The sequence below is a fragment of the Copadichromis virginalis genome, linkage group LG1 (assembly GCF_057382275.1).
Source record: "Copadichromis virginalis isolate Kocher_CV1m ecotype Utaka linkage group LG1, C_Virginalis_male_GT1.1, whole genome shotgun sequence".
NCBI classification, from domain to species: Eukaryota; Metazoa; Chordata; class Actinopteri; order Cichliformes; family Cichlidae; genus Copadichromis; species Copadichromis virginalis.
The window spans coordinates 22,776,116-22,796,461 of NC_140618.1; the positions used below are offsets into that span (position 1 = coordinate 22,776,116).

General features: G+C 41.3%; 1 protein-coding gene across 11 annotated transcripts in view; it reads left to right on the forward strand.

Moving 5' to 3' along the window:
• Positions 1 to 20,346, forward strand: part of tjp1a (tight junction protein 1a) — a 106,254-nt gene that overhangs the window by 20,726 nt on the left and 65,182 nt on the right. For all 11 annotated transcript variants that reach the window (XM_085455073.1, XM_085455081.1, XM_085455099.1 and 8 more), the window contains exon 2: positions 5,014 to 5,227. In XM_085455073.1, the coding sequence (XP_085311199.1) occupies positions 5,014 to 5,227 (214 nt within the window). The remainder of the gene's footprint in view (positions 1 to 5,013; positions 5,228 to 20,346) is intronic.

A 20,346-nucleotide genomic window follows, 5' to 3' on the forward strand; every position in this document is an offset into this window, starting at 1 on the left:
GAGTTTAGGCTGTGTTGAAGAACAAAGGTGATGACTTTCAAGCTCATTAGAGTTGTAAAGACTCTTTTTTTTTTTTACCGTATGTGCTTTATTTCTGTGTTTATTTGCACACGTTTCAATAAATTACTTAACCTTTTTCTCATTTTCTTTGCATAATATAAAGAAATGGCTCAGGACTTTTGCACAGTATTATATCTTGCCCAAATAATAAAACAATTTTATTTTATGTAAATAGACATCATATTCATATGAACATAAAATGCAGTGCCATGTAAGCACTAATACCTCAAATCCTTGAGCCACATAGTTCCGGTTTCTGTTACCCTGTGATGTCATCTATTAGTGTAGGATTAGCAGAATGACCTACAGGTTGTAAACCAGCACACAGATACAGGCCCTATCAGCGCTCCTCATTCTTAGAAGTGTGTTGTTAAAACCAAAGAGCTTCATACGCTTTGTGTGTAAATGAAATCCCCTTGTGAAAGTAACACTGGGATTACAGTGACAGAGACTGAGCTCTGTACGTGCGTTCTAGCTGTTAGTAAATACAAAGATGAATCAGGTGCAGGTCGCATATAGAAAAGGCAAACCTTGAAGATGAAGTGCAGATAAAATGGCTTTCCTCGAGTTCACATTGTGTTAATGATAATTATCTAATGCTGGCATGATAAGACGTTAAACTGAGATACTGAATATGGAGAAAACTGCCCTCTAACACAGCCTATAAAAAAAGAAGAATTCTACCTGATTTAATACCTAATTTAAATTTGGGTGAGTTTCCTCTTTAGTGTCATCACCTTGGGAAGCGCTTCCAGCACAGATGCTATTTTTAGATCTCTATTTTTAGATTTCTGTCTGAAGGTCCAGTTCAGACCAATTGCACCAGGGTCTCCGGCTCACACTGGATCTACTCCAGTATGTCAAAATAATCACAAATATGACAGATAGGACTGGTGATGATTGAAGATTGTACTGGTGTGTCCAAAAAAACTAGCTGGCATGCACCCAAATTCACCCAGTCTATTACAATATATTACAGTAGAACGCAATGTACAGTTTGACCCTTGGGATGAATTTAAAGCACGTTGTTGACATTAAAAACATTATTTTTTAAAAATCACGAGCTTCCTCCTGGTCACTCTCCTGACCAGCTGTCCCACCTGCAGGGTTGGAGAATGTGAGCTTTTCCACTAAAAACTGCTTGGTCTCTTTGTCGTTACTCTAATAACCTGGGATCACTGAGAAGAAAGCTGAGTTAGTTCGTCACAGATATTTGCCATAATGTAATCACAGAGGTACAGAAGTGGTCATGAAAACCTTGTGGAGTGATGTGGAAGTAGCAGCCACACTGGTAGCCGTAGGTGCAGAAAGACATGAATTTGAAGAAGAGATCAGCCAAATTTAACTCCCCCCCCCCCCCCCCCCCACCTGCAAAACACTATGTTAGCATTATCATCATTAGCATTATCATCGTCGGTATGTTAGCATGCGTTGGTTAGCATTTAGCTTCAATCATCTATGTGCACTAAAGGAAACGTCAAAGACCTGCTACTAAGATTTTAGAATCTCAACTCTTGTTAAGAAGTATGTTTTCAAAGTTGTTTAACGCATTTGCTAAAGAATTGGAGGAAAATAAAATCTATTAGCTTGGTCACCTTTTATCCATTTTTAAAGGATCAACAGGATAGCAGGACATGATGTCTACTGAGGTCTCAAGGCTGACATTAGTATTCAGCTCAGACACTGTGAAGCTATCGATATGCATTCTTTTTTTTATCCTGTTCCATATTAAAACAGAGTTGGAGCTGCAGAAAAGGGAACACAAAAAACACAATATATTCTATTTAGCTAATTACACTTGAAAGTGTTCCTCAGATTTCACCCCCTAAATGTGAGGCTATAACTGAGCCTTCTGTTAATAGACTCATCTTGAAATCCAAATCCTTTGCTGGACAAAAACAAGCAAAAACAACTTTTATTGACAGTTTCAGGTCTAAATGCAAGTGCAAAGTGCTTAATGTGCATGGATTAAGGCCTTCTGATACACAACACACCACAAATAAATCGTGCTAAAATTACCACAAAGCGTGTGTTTTCAGAAACTACTATGGCTTTTGCTTCAAAGTTGGCAGTGAGGAGACTAGCTGGGAACAAATACCATCATATAAGAGGCTTAATGAGCTTTAGAAAGGAGCAGCCAGATGTATTGACAGTATAGGCATATAATAAAGTGCTCTGTCATGTATGTTATGTAGCCATGTTGCCGTTGGTTAAGAAATAAGAATAAGAAATATTAGTCAAATATATGTGGTTAGGTTTTTTTATATGTTTGAATGGCATACAAATTATTACCAGGAAATCAGTCTTTAGTTTAAACGAGCCTTCAGAGGGATTGGATGGCTTTGAGCGCAGCATGTGTAGCATGTGGTGCCACCGTCTTTTGTTTTTACTTCTGCTTGGTAACTATAAAAACAGGCTGGCTATTAAAATGCTCAATAGACAGCGGAAACCCCTAATCATGCTCCTGCCGTCCTCATGCTCAGAAAGACTGACAGCCTGTCAGTAGGTTTATTTATTTTTTTCCTTGACACTGTCATGTGTTGTCAACTTTAACACATGACAGTATAATACTTTGGTACGAGCATCTGATTGATGACTTGTCATTACGATACATTTGAAGTGCAACAAATAGCCCAGTGTTTGTTTTAAAAGGCCTCTACTGCAGAGCCGAGATGGCTTAGATCTTAAAATGACTTAAATGCACTGTGTTATTGTGTATTTAAGAAATATATTCGTAAACACCATTATGAAAGCAGATAATTGGTCAGTTTGCTGGTCTGAAGCATTCAAGCGTGTGTAAACACAAAGCCACAGAGAAACGATATCAGCAATGATCTTCAGTTGTCATCAGTTATCATTAATCATTAGTTATTATTAATCTCTGGTGCTGTGAAGCCAGCCACCCCTCCCTGAGCCTGGTTCTGCCTGAGGTTTCTTCCTGTAAAAAGGGACTTCCCACTGTTGCCAAAACGCTTGCCAATAGGGGGTCGTGTGATTGTAATCAGAAGGTTGCCGGTCTGAGCCCCGGCTTGGACAGTCTCGGTCGTTGTGTCCTTGGGCAAGACACTTCACCCGTTGCCTACTGGTGGTGGTCAGAGGGCCCGGTGGCGCCAGTGTCCGGCAGCCTCGCCTCTGTCAGTGCGCCCCAGGGTGGCTGTGGCTCCATTATTTATGAAGCGCCTTGAGGCGACTTTTGTTGTGATTTGGCGCTATATAAATAAAATTGAATTGAATTGAATTGAATTGAATTCAATGTAGCTTGCCATCACCAGTGTGTGAATGTGTGTGTGAATGGGTGGATGACTGGATGTGTAAAGCGCTTTGGGGTCCCTAGGGACTAGTAAAGCGCTATACAAATACAGGCCATTTACCATTTGTATAAATAAAACTTGGATTAAACTGAATCAATCTGGGAAGGATTCTGAGAACAATTTGAAGTCTGTCATTCTACAGTGAGAATGATTTTTCACAAATGGAAAACATTCAAGACCGTCACCAATCTTTCCAGGAGTTGACGTGCCAGCAAATTCACTCCAAGGTCAGAAAAAATCAAAGAGCTAGATCTCAGACTCTACAGGCCTCAGTTGGCTTGTTAAATGTTAAAATCCATCACATTAAAATTAGAAAAAGACTGAACGACGAGCTTCTTCGCTCTAAAAAGGCCATGGCAGCACGGCTTTGGTTTGCAAGGAGAGCAAAGTGCAAATGCACACCTGCACACCACAACTCCTCTGCACACTAAAGCTATTGCCACTAAAGGTGGTTTTAAAAGCTACTGAATCACGAGGGGTACTTAGTTTTTCTCACACTGCTTCTGCACTTTGGCTTAGTTTTTGTTAAATAAGTAATGAAATGTGATATGTCACTGAGCTTGTCTTAAAGTAATTTTAAATTTTGTAAGGACCAGATTATTGTTTTATGATGTCTTAACATGTTAAACCTTTGAACTGACAGAGTGTTCTTTCTCTCTACCATGACTGTATCTTTATATCCTTTTCCTTGTAAACCATGTATGTAGGTGGTGTTTTTAAAAAGTATTTATTCCTTTGAAGAATTTGAAATAACTTAAACAATTGTATTCTGTTAACATTTTAAGGCGTGATTGAGGAAACAATCAAAATTGCAGTGACTTATTTTTCCAGGCAGTTCACCTTAAAAGACCTTTGCAGCCAAGCATGTAAGAAGCAAAGCGTCTTCATTGTGGCTTAATAATAGAAGACAAGTGGATGCTGCCTACCTAGTGCCCATCTGCAGGCTACCCGCTGACATTCAGCCCAATTATTCACACTTGCTTAAATGGCACTACAGCCAACAGGAGAAGATGTCCTTTAAAAAGTAAAGACAGCAAGAGGAAAGTTATGTCACTTTGATGCTTCAGGCATTTTTATGTTTTCCCTCAGATACAGCAGTGCTGTCTGCTAGCATGTGTGTTTTTTGTGGCTAGCTCTTGGGAGAAATCATCTTCATTGTGAGCGCTGTTGTTTTTAATATATGTAGCTACATTAAGTGTTTGAGCCCACGAGCAATGCATTATGGGAAACATTCAAGATTTTGGCAGATTTTGTCCCCAGAAATGTTAAATATGAGTGTAACAGGTGAATTCAAGTGAGACGTATGCGTGTGTTCATTTTCTCAATTTATAGCTATTTTCTCAAAGTTTTGAATGAGTAAGTTTAAATGCTGAGATACCTAGCTTGAAATTTTGAGATAATAACCAGAAATATTGACTTACAGATGGCATAAAATAAAACCAGGGGCAAAAAGGATCTTCCAAAGATTTCAACTAACTTTTGTAGATTTTTGGATTTTTATCAACTAAATGCAGTTTGGTGCTGAGTAGATACACTACATTTCCAAAAATAGAGTTGATTTGATGAGTGTGAAACTTAACCCCACTGACTCTTTACTGACTATTTCTTGACTTTTCATTGACTTTCTGTGTCTCTGTTGCAGGGTGACCCCGGCAGATGGAGAGTTATCCCCCTCAGGTGCTCCTGGATGTTTAGATGAGCCTACAGGTGCTACTGGTGGCGCTGGTGCTATGGCTATGCCTGCCACATCCACTCTCTCGTTGCCTATGAGCCAAGGTAAACCTTCCCTGCGTCGCATCAAAGGCCGCATTCACCGCAGCAAGAGCCTGGACAGCCTCGATCTGCTTGACTCCAATGTAAGGCCCATGCACAGCTTCACTCTAACTTAACTTGTACAGAAATAGGAGGAGAACTGGTGATAGATAGTAACAGCCCGACAACTGACCACGTTTAGGAGTTTGAGTCTTATAGGAAATGTGCTGTGTGTATAGAATAAAAGTGCGAATGAGGGAATGTGACTTGCAATGTGCTTTGAGTGGTTAATAAGATGAGGAACTTGCTTTTAAGCAAACTCCATTTTAACAGAAACAGAGATGTTGAAGGGAAATGATTTATTGTAGTTTCAATGCAAACTAAAGGCCCAAGAGATATCCTAATGATTTCATTCAGATTGAAGCCACAGCGTTAATACACACACACACACACACACACACACACACACACACACACACACACACACACACACACACACAGAGGCTGACCTTCGGTTATGTAATATTTCTGTGGTTTTCAGATGAGCACAGTTTAACACTTTCCATATGTCTCTCTCTATGACTGGTTTATTCTCATGAAAAGTATTAATCTGATAAATGATTGGGTAAGCTGCTTGGACTTAAAAACCCTTCCTATCTCTGGGATTGTCTATTGAGCTGAGAATGGCGTTTGGCCCACTCTCACCGCTGGTTAACTCGAGTGTACTTGTGTGTGTTTGCTAGGGTGTGTGCGTGTGTGTGTAGGCAGTTTGGTATTTGGGAAAGAAACCAACGGTTTATGATGTTAACAAATGCCAACCTGCTACTAATGCATGCTGGGTAAGGCTGTGGTCACACAGATAAAGATCTCCTTCCCTGCACGGTGCTACTGTATGTCTTTCTTTTCCCTCTACTACTGTCTTTGTGTCTTGACCCTCTGTAGATGTCTCCCCTAATAAATGTTCGCAGCGTGATGTTTCCTCATCTGCACCCGACCTTCCTCTCCATGCTGACAGTCTGCAGTGTGTGTGTGTGTGTGTTTGTGTGTACACATGTGCATGCTTGCTTTACTTGTTCAGGGCATCAGCCGGCCTTAATTGAGAGTTGCCCGGTGTCTCTGTGCACAGAGCCTTTGTTCTTCACAACTGGGACTCATTAAGATTACGTTCAAGAGAGGCGGCATTTGCAGCTTGCACAAGTTAATCCATTTTTGATGTGAAGGTGGGTTGAAGGATGAGAGAAAAAGTCACAGGGTGGAGGTGACAGTCAGGAACATGCTCCGAGATGACACAGCACAGCATCGGTCTGAACGATGCAGCAAACGCACACAAACACACACTTACGACCGCTTTTGTCTGTTTGATTGACTGCTGGCATGAGGTCTCCTGTCAGTTTCTAATTTTGAGACAGAGGCGAAAATATCTCATAGATTTTTAAAGCAACCTTGAGTGCCCTGCTGCATAATACTTGGCAGTGAGCCGTCTGGTCTAACTCAGAGGATTTTTCTTTCCTACCTTGCAGACGTGATTGAAGTAAGACCAGAGGTGGGTTGCACTGGAGCTGTAGAGGCAGATGGTCAATGAAAGTTAGATGTGACTTTGCTGTTGTATCATCGAAGAAAACAAAAACGTGCAGCACTCACGGCAGAGCTTTGGTTGAGTGGGAAATGAGCCGTGCAACTACAGCAGTGCTGTTGCCAAGGATAAAAACAGGGCTGAAAGATTTAAGGAAAAAAGATATATAAGTAGGCATATATTAATTCTTTTATCGACAGTAATGTGCTTTCCTTGTCCTTCCTTTTTATTAAACCCTTTTGACTGGTTTCAGAAGGGCTTAGGGTGGAAAAGGTGATGCTTGGTCTATTGGTTGTTTTTGCTAGTGTGAAATACTGAAATACAAAAGCGCTTTTTCTTTGCTTGAATCAGAATTTTTTTTAAATAAGACTGCCACCAATCTCAAGGGTAGAAGTTGTTTATATACCAGCAAACCCAACTTCAGCAACCTTACAAATGTTGCTGCCGTTTAGTTTTTTGTTTTCTATTTTCTTTTATGTCCAAAGTAACGTATTTGTTTTGTAGAAATCCTTCTGCAAGAACTTGAGATGTCGCTAGTTTCCGGAAACTAGTGAGCTAACTTCCTGCTAATTTCCTGCTAACTTCTAACTCTTTTAAACTTCGTCTTTTACATTGATGCCTGGATGTTAAAATTTACTGTAACACCCACTGAACATTTTAATGTAGAGTAAGGGTAGTGTGGTTATATTAAATATAAGGCAAAGAGAGAACTTTAAGGAATTCTAAAGTGACCATCAAAACCATGAAAAAATATTGCTGTAAACAGTTTATTTTGCGACACAATGAAACAAATGATAGCGTAATATGAAACGATAGACGTTTTCATATCGTAACAAACTGTTTATCTGTCCTATAGGTAATATGTATAAATATTAGCAGCACTGGCATGAATGTACATTAAAAAAAGATTAGAATTTTGTGTCACATCAAATTGAAAAAGAAAAAAACATTGCTTCATTTTCACGAACTTTTCACTTTTGTTCTGGCACAAGTCCTGCACTTCCTAATCTGTCAGCTAGCGCTCAATTTGTAACATGCGCCGATGTGACTCCTGCAGGAAGTATTTTAGGCATCAGTGTAGGGAAGCCAGAGTTGCTCTGAGACTCAGAGTCAAAGCGATGCTTCACAGTCTTGTCTTTAAAGACCATCCATCAGCAAAGATAGTCTTCAAACACAGCCTTGAGAAAACCTGTGATTTAAAGCAAGCCTTCCTTTCTTTATTTATTTGTGTTTATTTTTTCAAGCTTACGTTCTAACTGAAACATAATAAAAGTAAATCTCAATACTTTACATTTTGCATTAAATATATAGACGCTGCAGACTATCCATTTCATCTCACTTGCTCCTCGCTCCATGTATCAGAGCATGTTACACAAATACATTTTCTCCCGTTCGCTTGCCCTGCTGTGGACCTCCGCATGACGTCCATGAATGTAAATTCGTAGCATGAATAATAGATGGAAGAAATGATCCACGTCGTAATGTAGCGTTTTCTTTCTTTCAGTTGCAGCTATTTTTGCACATTAAAAAAATCAGCTCAGTGAGGACTACAGAGAGGAGAAGCTGAAAAAACTGTGGTTAAACTGGGTGAACTGATATGCAGAGACCTTGAGCTGAAAGTACACAATGTTTTAGTGAAATCTGTGGGGCACAATGCCTCGTCTGCTGCACTGTAGCGTTTATTTATCACTTAGTCTGTCCAAATAAGAAAACAAGAATTGCAGATTTTAAAAAATAAGAAAAAAAGGTTCATAAGGTAAAGTTAATAGTACTTCCAACACCTAGTAGCTTCTGGACTTTTTGAGTGCGGTGTTAATATCTGGAAGGAACATATCCTGTGGACAGTGAATAGCCTTTGATGAGCAGTTGGCGATGAGGTAGGCTTGCCTGCTTTCTGTCGGGATAATGGCCAGACCAAAGATGGCAAACCCACAAACACAAACTGACAGACGGGTGTGAAAGAGAGATTACAAAATAGAGTCATAAATAAAAGGTTATGACATGAATGGCCGAGGGAGGGCTGAGCGAGTGGTTTGGCAGCGGGTGCAGCATGTACCTATTAGATGAATATATTTCCCCTGGACAGACAGAAGGCTCTGCAGACACCTTATAACTCATTCTCCTCGTCCCTTGTTTTCAAGGCACAGTGGCACAAAATTGCACATCACATAAAGTCGTTTATTTCACCAGCGCTGAAACAGTCTGCAGCCTTTGTGGTTATGGAACGATATGCTGTGCCTAAAGAGTGTGTGTGTGTGTGTGTGTGTGTGTGTGTGTGTGTGTGGGTGTGTGTGTGTGTGTGTGGACTGAATATGGTATTACAGCAGCAACAGTGGTTATTTCTGAACAAATTATTAAATCTGCAGTAGCGCTAAGCTTCTGGGATCATCATCATCAGTGTGGGAAATTAACAACAAATAGGAGCCAAATGCTGGTGGGTTTTGTAAGTTGCATGGCTCAGCCAGCAATGGACTATGAAAAAAATACTTGTCATCAAAATACATGTAAAAACTAAATCATAAAATGAAACAGATATACCTGAAGTTCACGACCTTAATAGAGAGGGAGTATGTATGCATGTGTCCTGTTGCCAGGTCAAACTCTTAAAGCTGTCCCGTTTCTTGGCTGTACAGTGTTACTGCTGTTCTGCACAAAAGCAGTCCTGATGACGTACACCAACACAATGAGATCGTTAGATGTGATGCAATCGTGAGAAATCTGCCACAAAAGTCAGCATGCAACATCTGTCAGAGACCACAGCTCTACTCGTTCTTTGCCCGCCTCAAGTGGAAGCACAAACGCATTTCATGTTGACACTGGCACATAAATCCAAAAGCAGGTATGGAATGTATGATAGTGTAAACCAAAAACTGGCAACATGAAGTCAGATGTGTTTTGGCACATTATTATTATTTTCTTGTCATGAAGAATAAAATGAAACACGAGAAAGTTAAACATAATGGGGAATTTAATTTTATTTAATTTTGTTGCGCAACAAATTGCATGTATGTACGGTGGCCCTGAGAGGCCAAACGGACTGCAACTTAAGAAAACACCAACATTAAGAAAAACGCTGCAAAAGCACACAATACACAATGAAAATAGGAAAAACGGAAATAGAAGAAAACAGATTTCCAAAAGCACAAGGGAAGTGTTTCCTGGGAGACAATAACCCAACGGACCAGTTTCAGCACTTGTGGTAGCTACCTGGGTAATGTGCCAGTAAAGTATCTATTGCTGTGTGATTTATTACTATTAATGAAGGCTACATTACAACCTGCTAGCTACAAACAAAATCATGTGCAGTTGTGATGTCCACCCTAATCTTACTCATTTTAGATTAAGATTTAAAAATGTAGTTGGCATTGCTTTCAGAACTGCACGTGATTATTTGCAGCTAGCAGGTTGTTAATGCATCAAGTCTAACAGTCTGTGGTCTATGAACCAACCTCAGCTAACACCAGCTAACAATGTTAGCTTGGTGACAAATAGCCTTTAGTAATAGTAACAGATCAGTACATTCATGTAGTTGTAAAATGCATGACAATATATCAAGTAATCCAAAGTATTCAGAATATGTTACTCACATTGAGTAACTTAACAGAATACATTACAAATTACATTTTGGACCATTTTGCATTCTTTAATCTGTAGTGGAATACATTTTAAAAGTAACCTTCTCAACACTGATTATATTGAAGTATATAAATAAAACTGATAAGACAAATAATGCTGTACGATTAATACTTTTTCTTTTGTCACTTACCAGGATTCTTGCTTGTGCTCCTTTTACTTGAATAAAGAGATCTTGATTGGCAAATGGGACATTCAGTGAAGCATTATCACTCCTCATTATTTGCATTAAGCAGCAGCACATCTATAGGCTGTAGCTTTCATGCTCCCTATGGCTTTCGTTTTGATTCCAGTGATTCATTAGCTTTTTAAAGACACAAAGCCCTCTGCATAATGACATGCTTTTTGCCTCTTGTGTTAGCTCGTGCTGCGGCCGCTGTGCATTAGTAATGTCAGGCAGGAAGGGCGTGCAGGATCAATGATGGTTCTATAGATAGATGAAGCTATGATCTATGCCAGCCACAGCATGAAAGTGAGAAAGATTTATATTTAACACAGGGTCATTTGGAACCATTCGCATTAAACTGGTTTAATCAATCCCTCTCAGTTTGCAGGGTCAGTTGGATGGGACATCAGTGGTGATGTAGCTAAAGGAATTCCCGGCCTCATTCGTTGAAGATAGCGTTCGTGTTGGTACGTCTGGCAGTCTGCTGTCCTCCGTACAATATTGATTGGTCGCATTAGGGAGTCTGCAGGTCAGCGTTTCTCTAATGGGGGCAGAAAAAGATGGAGGAGAACAGAAAGTAGGGGATGAGTAGATAGAATGAGGTAAGAAAGGAGGGGAAAATTAAAGGCGATGAGACTGACGGGATGTCTGACTTAACGTGTAGCTGTACTGGTGTTGTTTTTCTCACGCGACCTCAAGCACAACCCCATCACCGCTCTGCCTCACAGTATTGATTAGATGTGCTATAGCTAGTTAAAGAGGACCTGTTGTTCTCGCCTTCATGGTCTTTGTTTACAGCATATTAATACAAATGTTTGCCCACCTTCACCTGGGCAACTGTCAATATTAAATAAATAACACCAGCGAGCACTGTACTGTGCTACTTAATGGCTCAGAAGAATTAATTTTATTGATCAGGTCTGACTGGCTGACATCACAGTGGCATCCATGTGAGATGTTTTTGGACAGCAAACTACTCGTGGTGCTTGTGATAGGTAAGCTTTAATTTTGTCCTAATTCACATGCTTGTTATTTAACAGCCTCAGTGAGTGGCAGCATTTCCTCAGTGACCTTCGGTAGCGCTGGTGTTTTCGTGTAACTTTAGATCTTGCTTTCACATCTATCCTTGTTTGAGTCTCTGGGCTGTTTTAGTAGCGCTGAAATGTCATCTTCTGAATAATTTATTATTCTTAAAAGCAACACCTTGAAGCCCCGGGTAAATTAAGCCAAATGGCACGACGGATTCCCCATTGTTTGTTTGTTTTTTGTTTTTTTTAATGTTTGGGTTGGTGATGTGTCCGCTGGAAGTAAACAACGGGTCCTGCATGAAACGTGTCGGATTATGAAAAGAGAAGATCGGGTTAATGTATGACTTCAACATTCATCCACGTGTCCACAGCAGCAGCAGCAGCAGCCGCGTCTAATTAGATGGGATGGAGTCTCAGCAGCTCCGCTGTTTCCATGGTAACACAATTACTGTGCCCTGGGTGGGAGGTTAGGGTGATAATGCGTGTAGGTTTACACAATGTCAGCGGACAGTTTTTTTTGTTTGTTTGTTTATGTAAAGAGGAAATATTATATTATGTTTAGCTTCTCGGATTTATTTTTCTGTTTGTGTGTGTAGAAGAAGGAAACGCTCACACAGTAATGGCGAACATAAAAATTCATATTTACCATCTGATGTCGAGGCTTCGTATATGATGTTGTTCATGAGTGTTAAGAGCTTCAAATATTTCATTGATTTGATATGACTAATGTGATGGTCTTCAGTCTGTTCTATGTTTTTAGAGAGATCCAAAGGAAAAGAAGAACTGATTGTAGCATTATGTTATGTGCTGTAAGATATTTGAAAAGCCAAAAAGCTACTTTATGCACAGGCTACTCCTGTTAATGCAGTCGAATCACTCACAAATAAAACAGTTCCCTTGATGAAATACGCAGAGAAAATTCAATTCAATTTGAAGCTGGCAGAAAAAGATGCAGACACTCGAAGGCATGGAAGTGGGAAAAACAGACAAGTGCTTCAAGGAAGTTGCAGGATCAACCGACCAGAAGTCCGATCAAGTCAATCGGAACTCAGAGGGCAATGTTGATCCAAGAAAACAGATGAAAGCCATAACTCTGGGAACAATGGTCCATAGTCTGATTATCATGTCATGCCCCTGTGGTATCATAAATAACCAATAGCATCACTGCTAGAAGATGAATGGTGCACCCGTTATGGTGGGACTAGCCACCCTCCATAATGCACGATGACTCTTTACCTCCAGGTAAAGTGGTGTAATGGGGGGTGGGGGGGGTGATGTTGCAGTGGAGAAGCCTCCACCTCTAGGGCAAGAAATTCTGAAAGTCTGAAGAAACCGATGCAATTATCTCCAAAGAGGAAGTTAGAAAAGATGCAACTTTCCACAATGCTTCCACAGTTAAAAAACAAAAAACAAACAAAGAAAAAAACAAAAACAAACAAAGTTTGGACATTAAATTTCATATTAAAGAAAAACTAAAAAGTAAACCTAATTCTCCAGCATCAGTGGGATGGCACCGTGAAAATATTCTGTACACACCTAGCAGTGACATGTTATTCTTGTACACACAATTTACACATGCCTACTGTTTCTAAATTATGGTCAGCGTGTGGCCCAAAAAATGGCAAATTACTTATTACTAAGTAGACGGATATCAGCTGAACAGCCAAAACAGTATTAAGTTTTAACATTTGCCAACTCTTTACTTCTCACCTTGGAAGTGCACGGTTCATAGTTTGCTTGTACTGTTTTCTACTGTGCACAATATGGTCTCTCCTTCCTGGGCCCTGCACTGCACCCTCACCACACACAGCCCAGTTTTTTACTGAAATACCTGAGACATGAAGAAAATAAAACACTAAGGACACATCTCCTGAAATGCAGTCACACTCCAATTTAAAAATGAGCCCAGCTGTCAGAAATATCCTCCGACTGGATCAGTGTAGCCACTCCACACACACACGCTTACGTGAAGATGCAACGTGAAACTGTAACGAGGCCTGCTCAACTTAGAATGGTCTGATAAAAAAAAAAAAAAAGTGTTTAAAATCTCCGACAGGACGTACACAGCGCGATTTGCTGGGTACTACACATTCTTCCACAGATATTTTTGACTTCTTTTTTGACTTTTTTTTTTTTGTTGGTTTACCTAAAACTTGATTGAAACAAAAAAAACAAGACTGTATTTGCAAACCAATTGTATTGTCTAGGCATTTTATGCAGATTGCAAATCTTGAAATATGAGTATTTATTATCTTCATAAACCCCTGGCTTATCTGATGTGTGCTGTAATATTAGTTAAAGCGAAGATGATCGCGTGTCGTTTGTCCCTTTTTATCATCTTTCTATGTTACGCTCTTTCAGCAATGTCAGCCTCTCTGATGCTGCTGTACACCGAAAGATCTCTCTAACCTTTCCTACCGTGCAGGCACCTTCAGGGGCTCTCATTACACGTTTGACTTTTATTTTCCCTCTCAACTAAATCGACCACCAGAAATGTGAAACTTTGTCAAGTGAGACACCTCCAGGGGGAAGTCACGATGACAGCCTGCACCCTGGCTCTGTGGCATCTGTCTGCAGACTAAATCGACTGAGTCGAACAAACAGAGGACGGGAAAAACAAGGAGAAATGAACGGGTTAATCAGATCTGATGGATGGAAGGAGATACTATGTGTGTGTCTTTCTGCTTGTCACTGTATCCGTGTGCCTCAGGACGACTGTTTGCTTGGGGACAAAGGGGCTCTCAGGATGGATTCGTCAGAAGCCGGGGGCTGTGCTGTGCACCATTAGGATCAAGGATGCTATTTCAGGATGCTACCTGCTGAGGGATGTACTCTGCTCACAGTTTTGATGGCCCCCTCCGCTCAAGTCCATTAAACAGGGCAGAGATGGCCTCTGCGGCTGCTGAGTAACCGTGATAGCGCCTGTTTTCACAAGCTGACCACCTATTTTAGGTCTGATGTTTATATGTTTAATGCTTGCATTTTGTGAATGATTCTGGTCTTCTTCTATATTTAAGCTCCTCACTAATATACAATCTAACTCCATCACTGGCGAGCGTTTGATTTCATCCCTATCTAAGATGCTTGTCCTTAAGGCATGACCTTTTGTGGGCTTGCATAACTGTCTCCACTTTAGGTGGGGTTATAAAAGCCATGCAGAGAGTCTTCTGCTGCTTTCCTAAAAATTAAAACAGGTACAGGTGAAAGTTCTTATGATACTGAGTTTGTGGGGCTGTGAAGATCTTTAAACAGTCACTTTGTACGTACTCAGCTTTTTTGGAATTTAAGTTTTTAAGTTTAAGACTTAATTAAAGGTTTAGGTGAAGAGCAAGCAACTAGTCTTTATGGTGGTATTGTTGTTAGGCACCTCACCGGGATATGAATATGCCTGTGTGTGTGTGTGTCTGTGTGCACGTCTGTTTATTTGAGGAAGATGAATCAGCGTTGTTTGCTGACTGACTGGTGCAGCACGGGGATGCAGAGTGACCTTGGTGGCCTTTGGGGTTAAAAGTCATGTCTAGTATGACATGTTGTTTACATTTTTGTTTTTGTTTTTTTCATTTTTTCCACGTAGAAGATGTGCGATTAAGTAAACTGAAAGGAATAGACTGGCAACCCTTCCGGGCTGTTCCCCACCTTTTCTCCAGGATCCAGCCCCCCTCCAACTCTTGGATAAGTGATTTTTTTTTTTACAATTAAGATGTGGTAACACTTAAATTTTTGTTTTTAGCACTTTGTTTCTATTTGATTAATCTTATTTTAAAAATATAGAGACTGTAGGGTGGCATCCTCTCCTTCCTCCTGTTGTCATAAGTGACTTGTTTAGTGTGGGCTGTAACAAGTTACTCCTTCTCCGACATTACTGTTCTGTAATTCACCTGTGTGGCCACTAAAAGTGCTTTTGCTGCACCAAAAGAATTAAAAAGGCTCCGAAGCCCCCCCCCCCCCCCCCCCCCCAATCAACACGTCTGGAAAACAGTGAGGGCTTTAATCCTGCAGAGGGCAGAGTTTCACTACGAACCACCTTAACCCTGCTGCTGAGGGGACTACTGACCTGCTCAGCAGTGGTCTCCATTTTAAAGGACAGCATAATATACCCATAAGTGGATGTATGTCATATGCTGCACACCAGTTTTAACTCTTACATAGATAATTATATCTCTACCATATTTTTGAAATTCAGTTTGTGATGAATTGAAAAACAAAGATCAAGACGTCAGAAAAGCAAGTCATCAGCTTTCATGTTAGTCTAAAGACAATTAGAATCGAACAGCCTGCTTTACTGACATATGAACAGACATAATGAGAGTCTCCGCAGTGAATTTCTACTATCTCCAAATTCAACCGCACTAATATTACATTGGATAAATATGTACAGGGTGGGCCATTTATATGGATACACCATAACAACATGGGAATGGTTGGTGATATTAAAGTTGACATGTCAATGGCTATGGGTCCATTCTTCATCAATGGAAACCTCAAGGCCAGTGGAAATTTGAAATTGCTACATGATGATGTGTTTCCCTCTTTATGCACTGAAGCTGGCACGTTCCCTGAGTTTTTCCAGCAAGATGGTGCACCACCACATTATGGGTGCCAGGTCCGAGCATTCCTAGATGAACTGTTTCCTGGAAAGTGGATTGGTCGTCGTGGGCCAGTTGAAAGGTCTCCCGATCTGACCCCCTTAGACTTTTATCTTTGGGGTCATCTGGTGTGAGTCTATGGTGTGAAGATACGAGATGTGCAGCACCTGAAACTACGGATACTGGATGCCTGTGCTGGCATTTCTCCTGCGGTGTTGCTATCAGTGTGTGAAGAGTGGGAGAAGAGGGTTGCATTGACAATCCAACACAATGGGCAGCACACTGAACACATTTTATAAGTGGTCAAAAACTTGTAAATAACTCATGAAAGAATAACGTTACGTTGAAACCGAGCACACCATTGTTTTTCTTGTGACATTACCAATAAGTTTGATGTGTCACATGGCCCTCTTCCTATTGAAAAAACAAAAGTTATATCCAAGATGGCCACCATGGTCACCACCCATCTTGAGGAGTTTGCCCCCTCACATATACTAATGTGCCACAAACAGGACTTTTCACAAACGATTCCCATTTTATTATGGTGTATCCATATAAATGGCCCACCCTGTATATTTAATTTGCAATAAACCTCAGGCCTGTAGCTATTGTGCATCCCTCTGTGACTTCATGGGTTAGCCTTCGAAGCAGATGCCAGAAAACTTGATTAACTGAAATCGACATATCAGAAAAACCTACTGGGGATCGCGCTGCCAAGCAGAGAGAGAGAGATCTGTGTACCAACGGAGAAACAGAGGGGCACGGGCACAGATTCATCTGCAGATTAACCACATGCTTCTTGCTAAACATGCTATCTAGTAGTATTTGAAAAATGAACTCAGAATCTGGCTTTAGCATGAATATAATCAGCATTACATCTGCACTGAAGAGGAAGAATGTGTGAACAGTGAAATATAAAAGTTCCGATGTTCTGTTCTTGTTCTCGTTCATGAAACTGTAAGGGGCGACGTGAACTCCCTGGCAAGGCTGGTCACATTTATGAGGTGGTGTCGAGCCTTAGCTGGAGATATTTTATTAAAAATAAGAGAGGGGGCAGAAGGGAGAGCAGGAAGGGATGACTGATCAGTCAGCTGACAAGGATTTTATCATCCATGGGTCAGCGCCTTCACTTGAAGCCTGCCATGGAGTATTCTCTAGCTTTCTTTTGAACATTGAATGCAGTGTGCCTGGTGCCACTGGTAGCCTTGAAGTTCAGCTGGACTGTGCACAGTTTCAGAAACTCCGCATGGTCAGAGGAGCAGTGTTTAAAGAGGCGCCCTCCAACAGTATATATATCTCTGGCTCCTGTTCAGTGGACGCTCCCTCTGAGCCTCAGTGATGTTGCCAGTGGATTAGCTGTGCTCACATCCCTGTATCCTTTGTTATATCGTCTGCTTGTTTTCTTTTAATAAAGCTTGCTATCCTCCTTAGTCCCAGTGGAGGCTGGCAGACTGACAGGCATACGAGACACCGAGCAGGTGGACAGGAATGACAGGTAGGGAGGGTGTGATGGTGACAAACTGGGCGGAGGTGGAGAGGTGTTGCACGGGTGCTAGAAAAGGTCACAGCACCACAAACCCCTCTGTTTGTTTGGCGCAGTCACAGTTAGCGTCACACCCTGCGATGTTGTCGCTTTTGATTGTGTCTTCTTCTGTGACGAGCTACGTTCTTGTCAGTCGGAGTTGGAGCCAGATTTGCTTTCATGCATATGGGCACTTTTACAGTCACAGGCTTTGGCACGAGCAAACCTGCTCGGAAGGGGGAACATCGCTTACCTTTGACACCCCCTCCCGTCAGTAGAAAGTCAAAAGGACGTGCTCTTGAAGATAAAGAGAAACTCGACAAGAGTTTTAAGCTGTGAAGAAATTTTGATCAGTAATCGTCCCAGTCTGATGACTAACAGCCTGCACCGGTTACAAATTTAGCGTGCAACATGAAATGTTGTTGCTCATTTGATTCTCCGGTGGAGGCAGATGGATGTATTGGTGACCCCTCATCCCCCCCCATCGACTGGACGAGCTCCACCTTCCTGCAACGGCAACTTAGTCATCATAGCCGCTGATGGTTTGTCCCTAATGGTGATCCATAAATAAAGGAGCAACCAATGAAGAGAATTGATTTCCACAAGCATGGAGGAGATTTATGCTCTGACTTGGACTCCTCTTCGCGGCTGTATATCACTCCTCCTGAGATGTTTTGCCCTTCATCTTTTTTTTCTTTCCTGTCTCTGACTTTAACATCCAAAATAGAGAGCTCCCTCTCTCTCCCTTTTTTTAGACAATAACATTTGCCAAATGTCTTTCTCTTTTGCCTTTGATCTTTTTTCACTTTCGACTCTATTTTATTAGTCCACATGCTCTTTTCACCTGGCCTGTAGCAGTTGGGTTTTTCTCCCTGCTCTGCGTCTGTCTGTTGTTTTCTTGTTTTCTCATTCGCTCGCACGCACACACACCTTCACCGTGTAAAAATTGGCCAGACTCTAACACACCAGCCTCTGACTTTTCTGGAATTTTCTCATTTTGCTGATTTTTCTGTTTGACTGACTCAGGTTAAGGATCTGAGAAGTGGACGTTCTTCAGCATTTTATTGACCTGATCTGTTGGGTCTGCATGCTTTAAAGGATCATACAGTTTCCTGTAATCCAGCCCTCTGATTCACTTACATAGTTAATCCACCAACGTAGCTACATATGCATTGGTTTGCTCCAGATTTGCATTTCATGTAGCAGATGTTCTCTGTGCCTCTGTGTGTTTGTGTGCATGCTTTTATGCTGGTCCACCCTGCCGTGGACATCCAGGTGCTTCTAACACCAGGAGCCATAACAGACCTGAGTTTATTAATGTTGTTCATTTCCTCTCGTCTGTTCGCCTCTGGCTGCCTCGCTGCTCGACTCTCCAGTCCAACATTCCACACACTCCACTGGAATTAAGGGAGAGGCCTGCGGCGAGGCAGGGAACGAGCTCAGGAATGTCTCTGTTATCACAGGGAGAGATGATGGAGGGAGGAAGGGAACAGGAGGTCAGGCTTGAGGGCCTCAGCGTTGTTAGACTGATTTCAGTCAGGACCGCTGGAGTCGTAGGAGTTCCCAGCATCAAAGCTTTGTGCACTACACACAGCTCTGCCCGTAGGCTCATATTACCACAGAGGTGCGGGCCTCTGGCCCAATCAGAACACATAGGAATCTAATTTTAGAGCTGCGGCTTTTTAAATCAATATCTCCAGTCCTATCAGTGGCAGTGTCATGTGCACTACACACAGCTCTGCCCATAGGCTCATATTACCACAGAGGTGCGGGCCTCTGGCCCAATCAGAACACATAGGAATCTAATTTTAGAGCGGCGGCTTTTTAAATCAATATCTCCAGTCCTATCAGTGGCAGTGTCATGTAGATTATCTCACGGCTTTCATAGATGTCACACCAGGTTGGCTCTGCTCTCAGTCCACAGCGTGCGCTGTTGAGGATCACCCCACATTCACTCACGCAGGCAAATGCACTGGCTCGCAAACTGCACGTGCATACGGAGGGGCACATACGCGGGCAAAAGCATCCCTCTGGGTTAACCGTAGCTGGAGTCAGAGCGTGTGCAGACATATGCACATGTGTGTGGTGAGTGAACGTGAGAAACAAATTGATATGGTATGACGAGGACAGATTAAAATCAAATGCCATATTTTGGGAGGTTAGGCAGAGGCATCATGTTTTGCATGTGAGTGTTTGAATATCCGTATGATTAATTCAAGCGTTTGGTCTTCTGGAGAAAGAGGATCAGAGTGCAATTTTGAAGGCAAATGTTTCAGTGCTACGCAACATAAGGATATTTTCTTGTTTAACACTATATTTTGAACAAGAAATACAAAAAGGCGTGCAGTATAGTTTTAATGGGAGTGTTATTTTGTTGGTATTTTGTGCTCTGACTGATTTCAGTCATCTTTCAGCTCTTGTGTCTCTGTTGTGGGCTTTGGTGATGGTCGTAAATTAGAAATGAAGAGAAAGAAATAAAAAAAATACAGAGCTTTTGAACATTAATGACAGTGACATCAGAAATTCCGGATTAAACCAAAGTGTTTTCTGAGAGGTTCATAACAAAGCGAGAGCAGATATGACGATGGAGCACAGCAAGAAAATTTATGGATGTAATATTAAAATGTTTTGGTTTTTTTGTTTTTGACCAGCGAGGAGGCGTCGGTTTGTTTGGAACACAGAACAAGAAGATCTTGTTTCAAACATCTTGCCTTG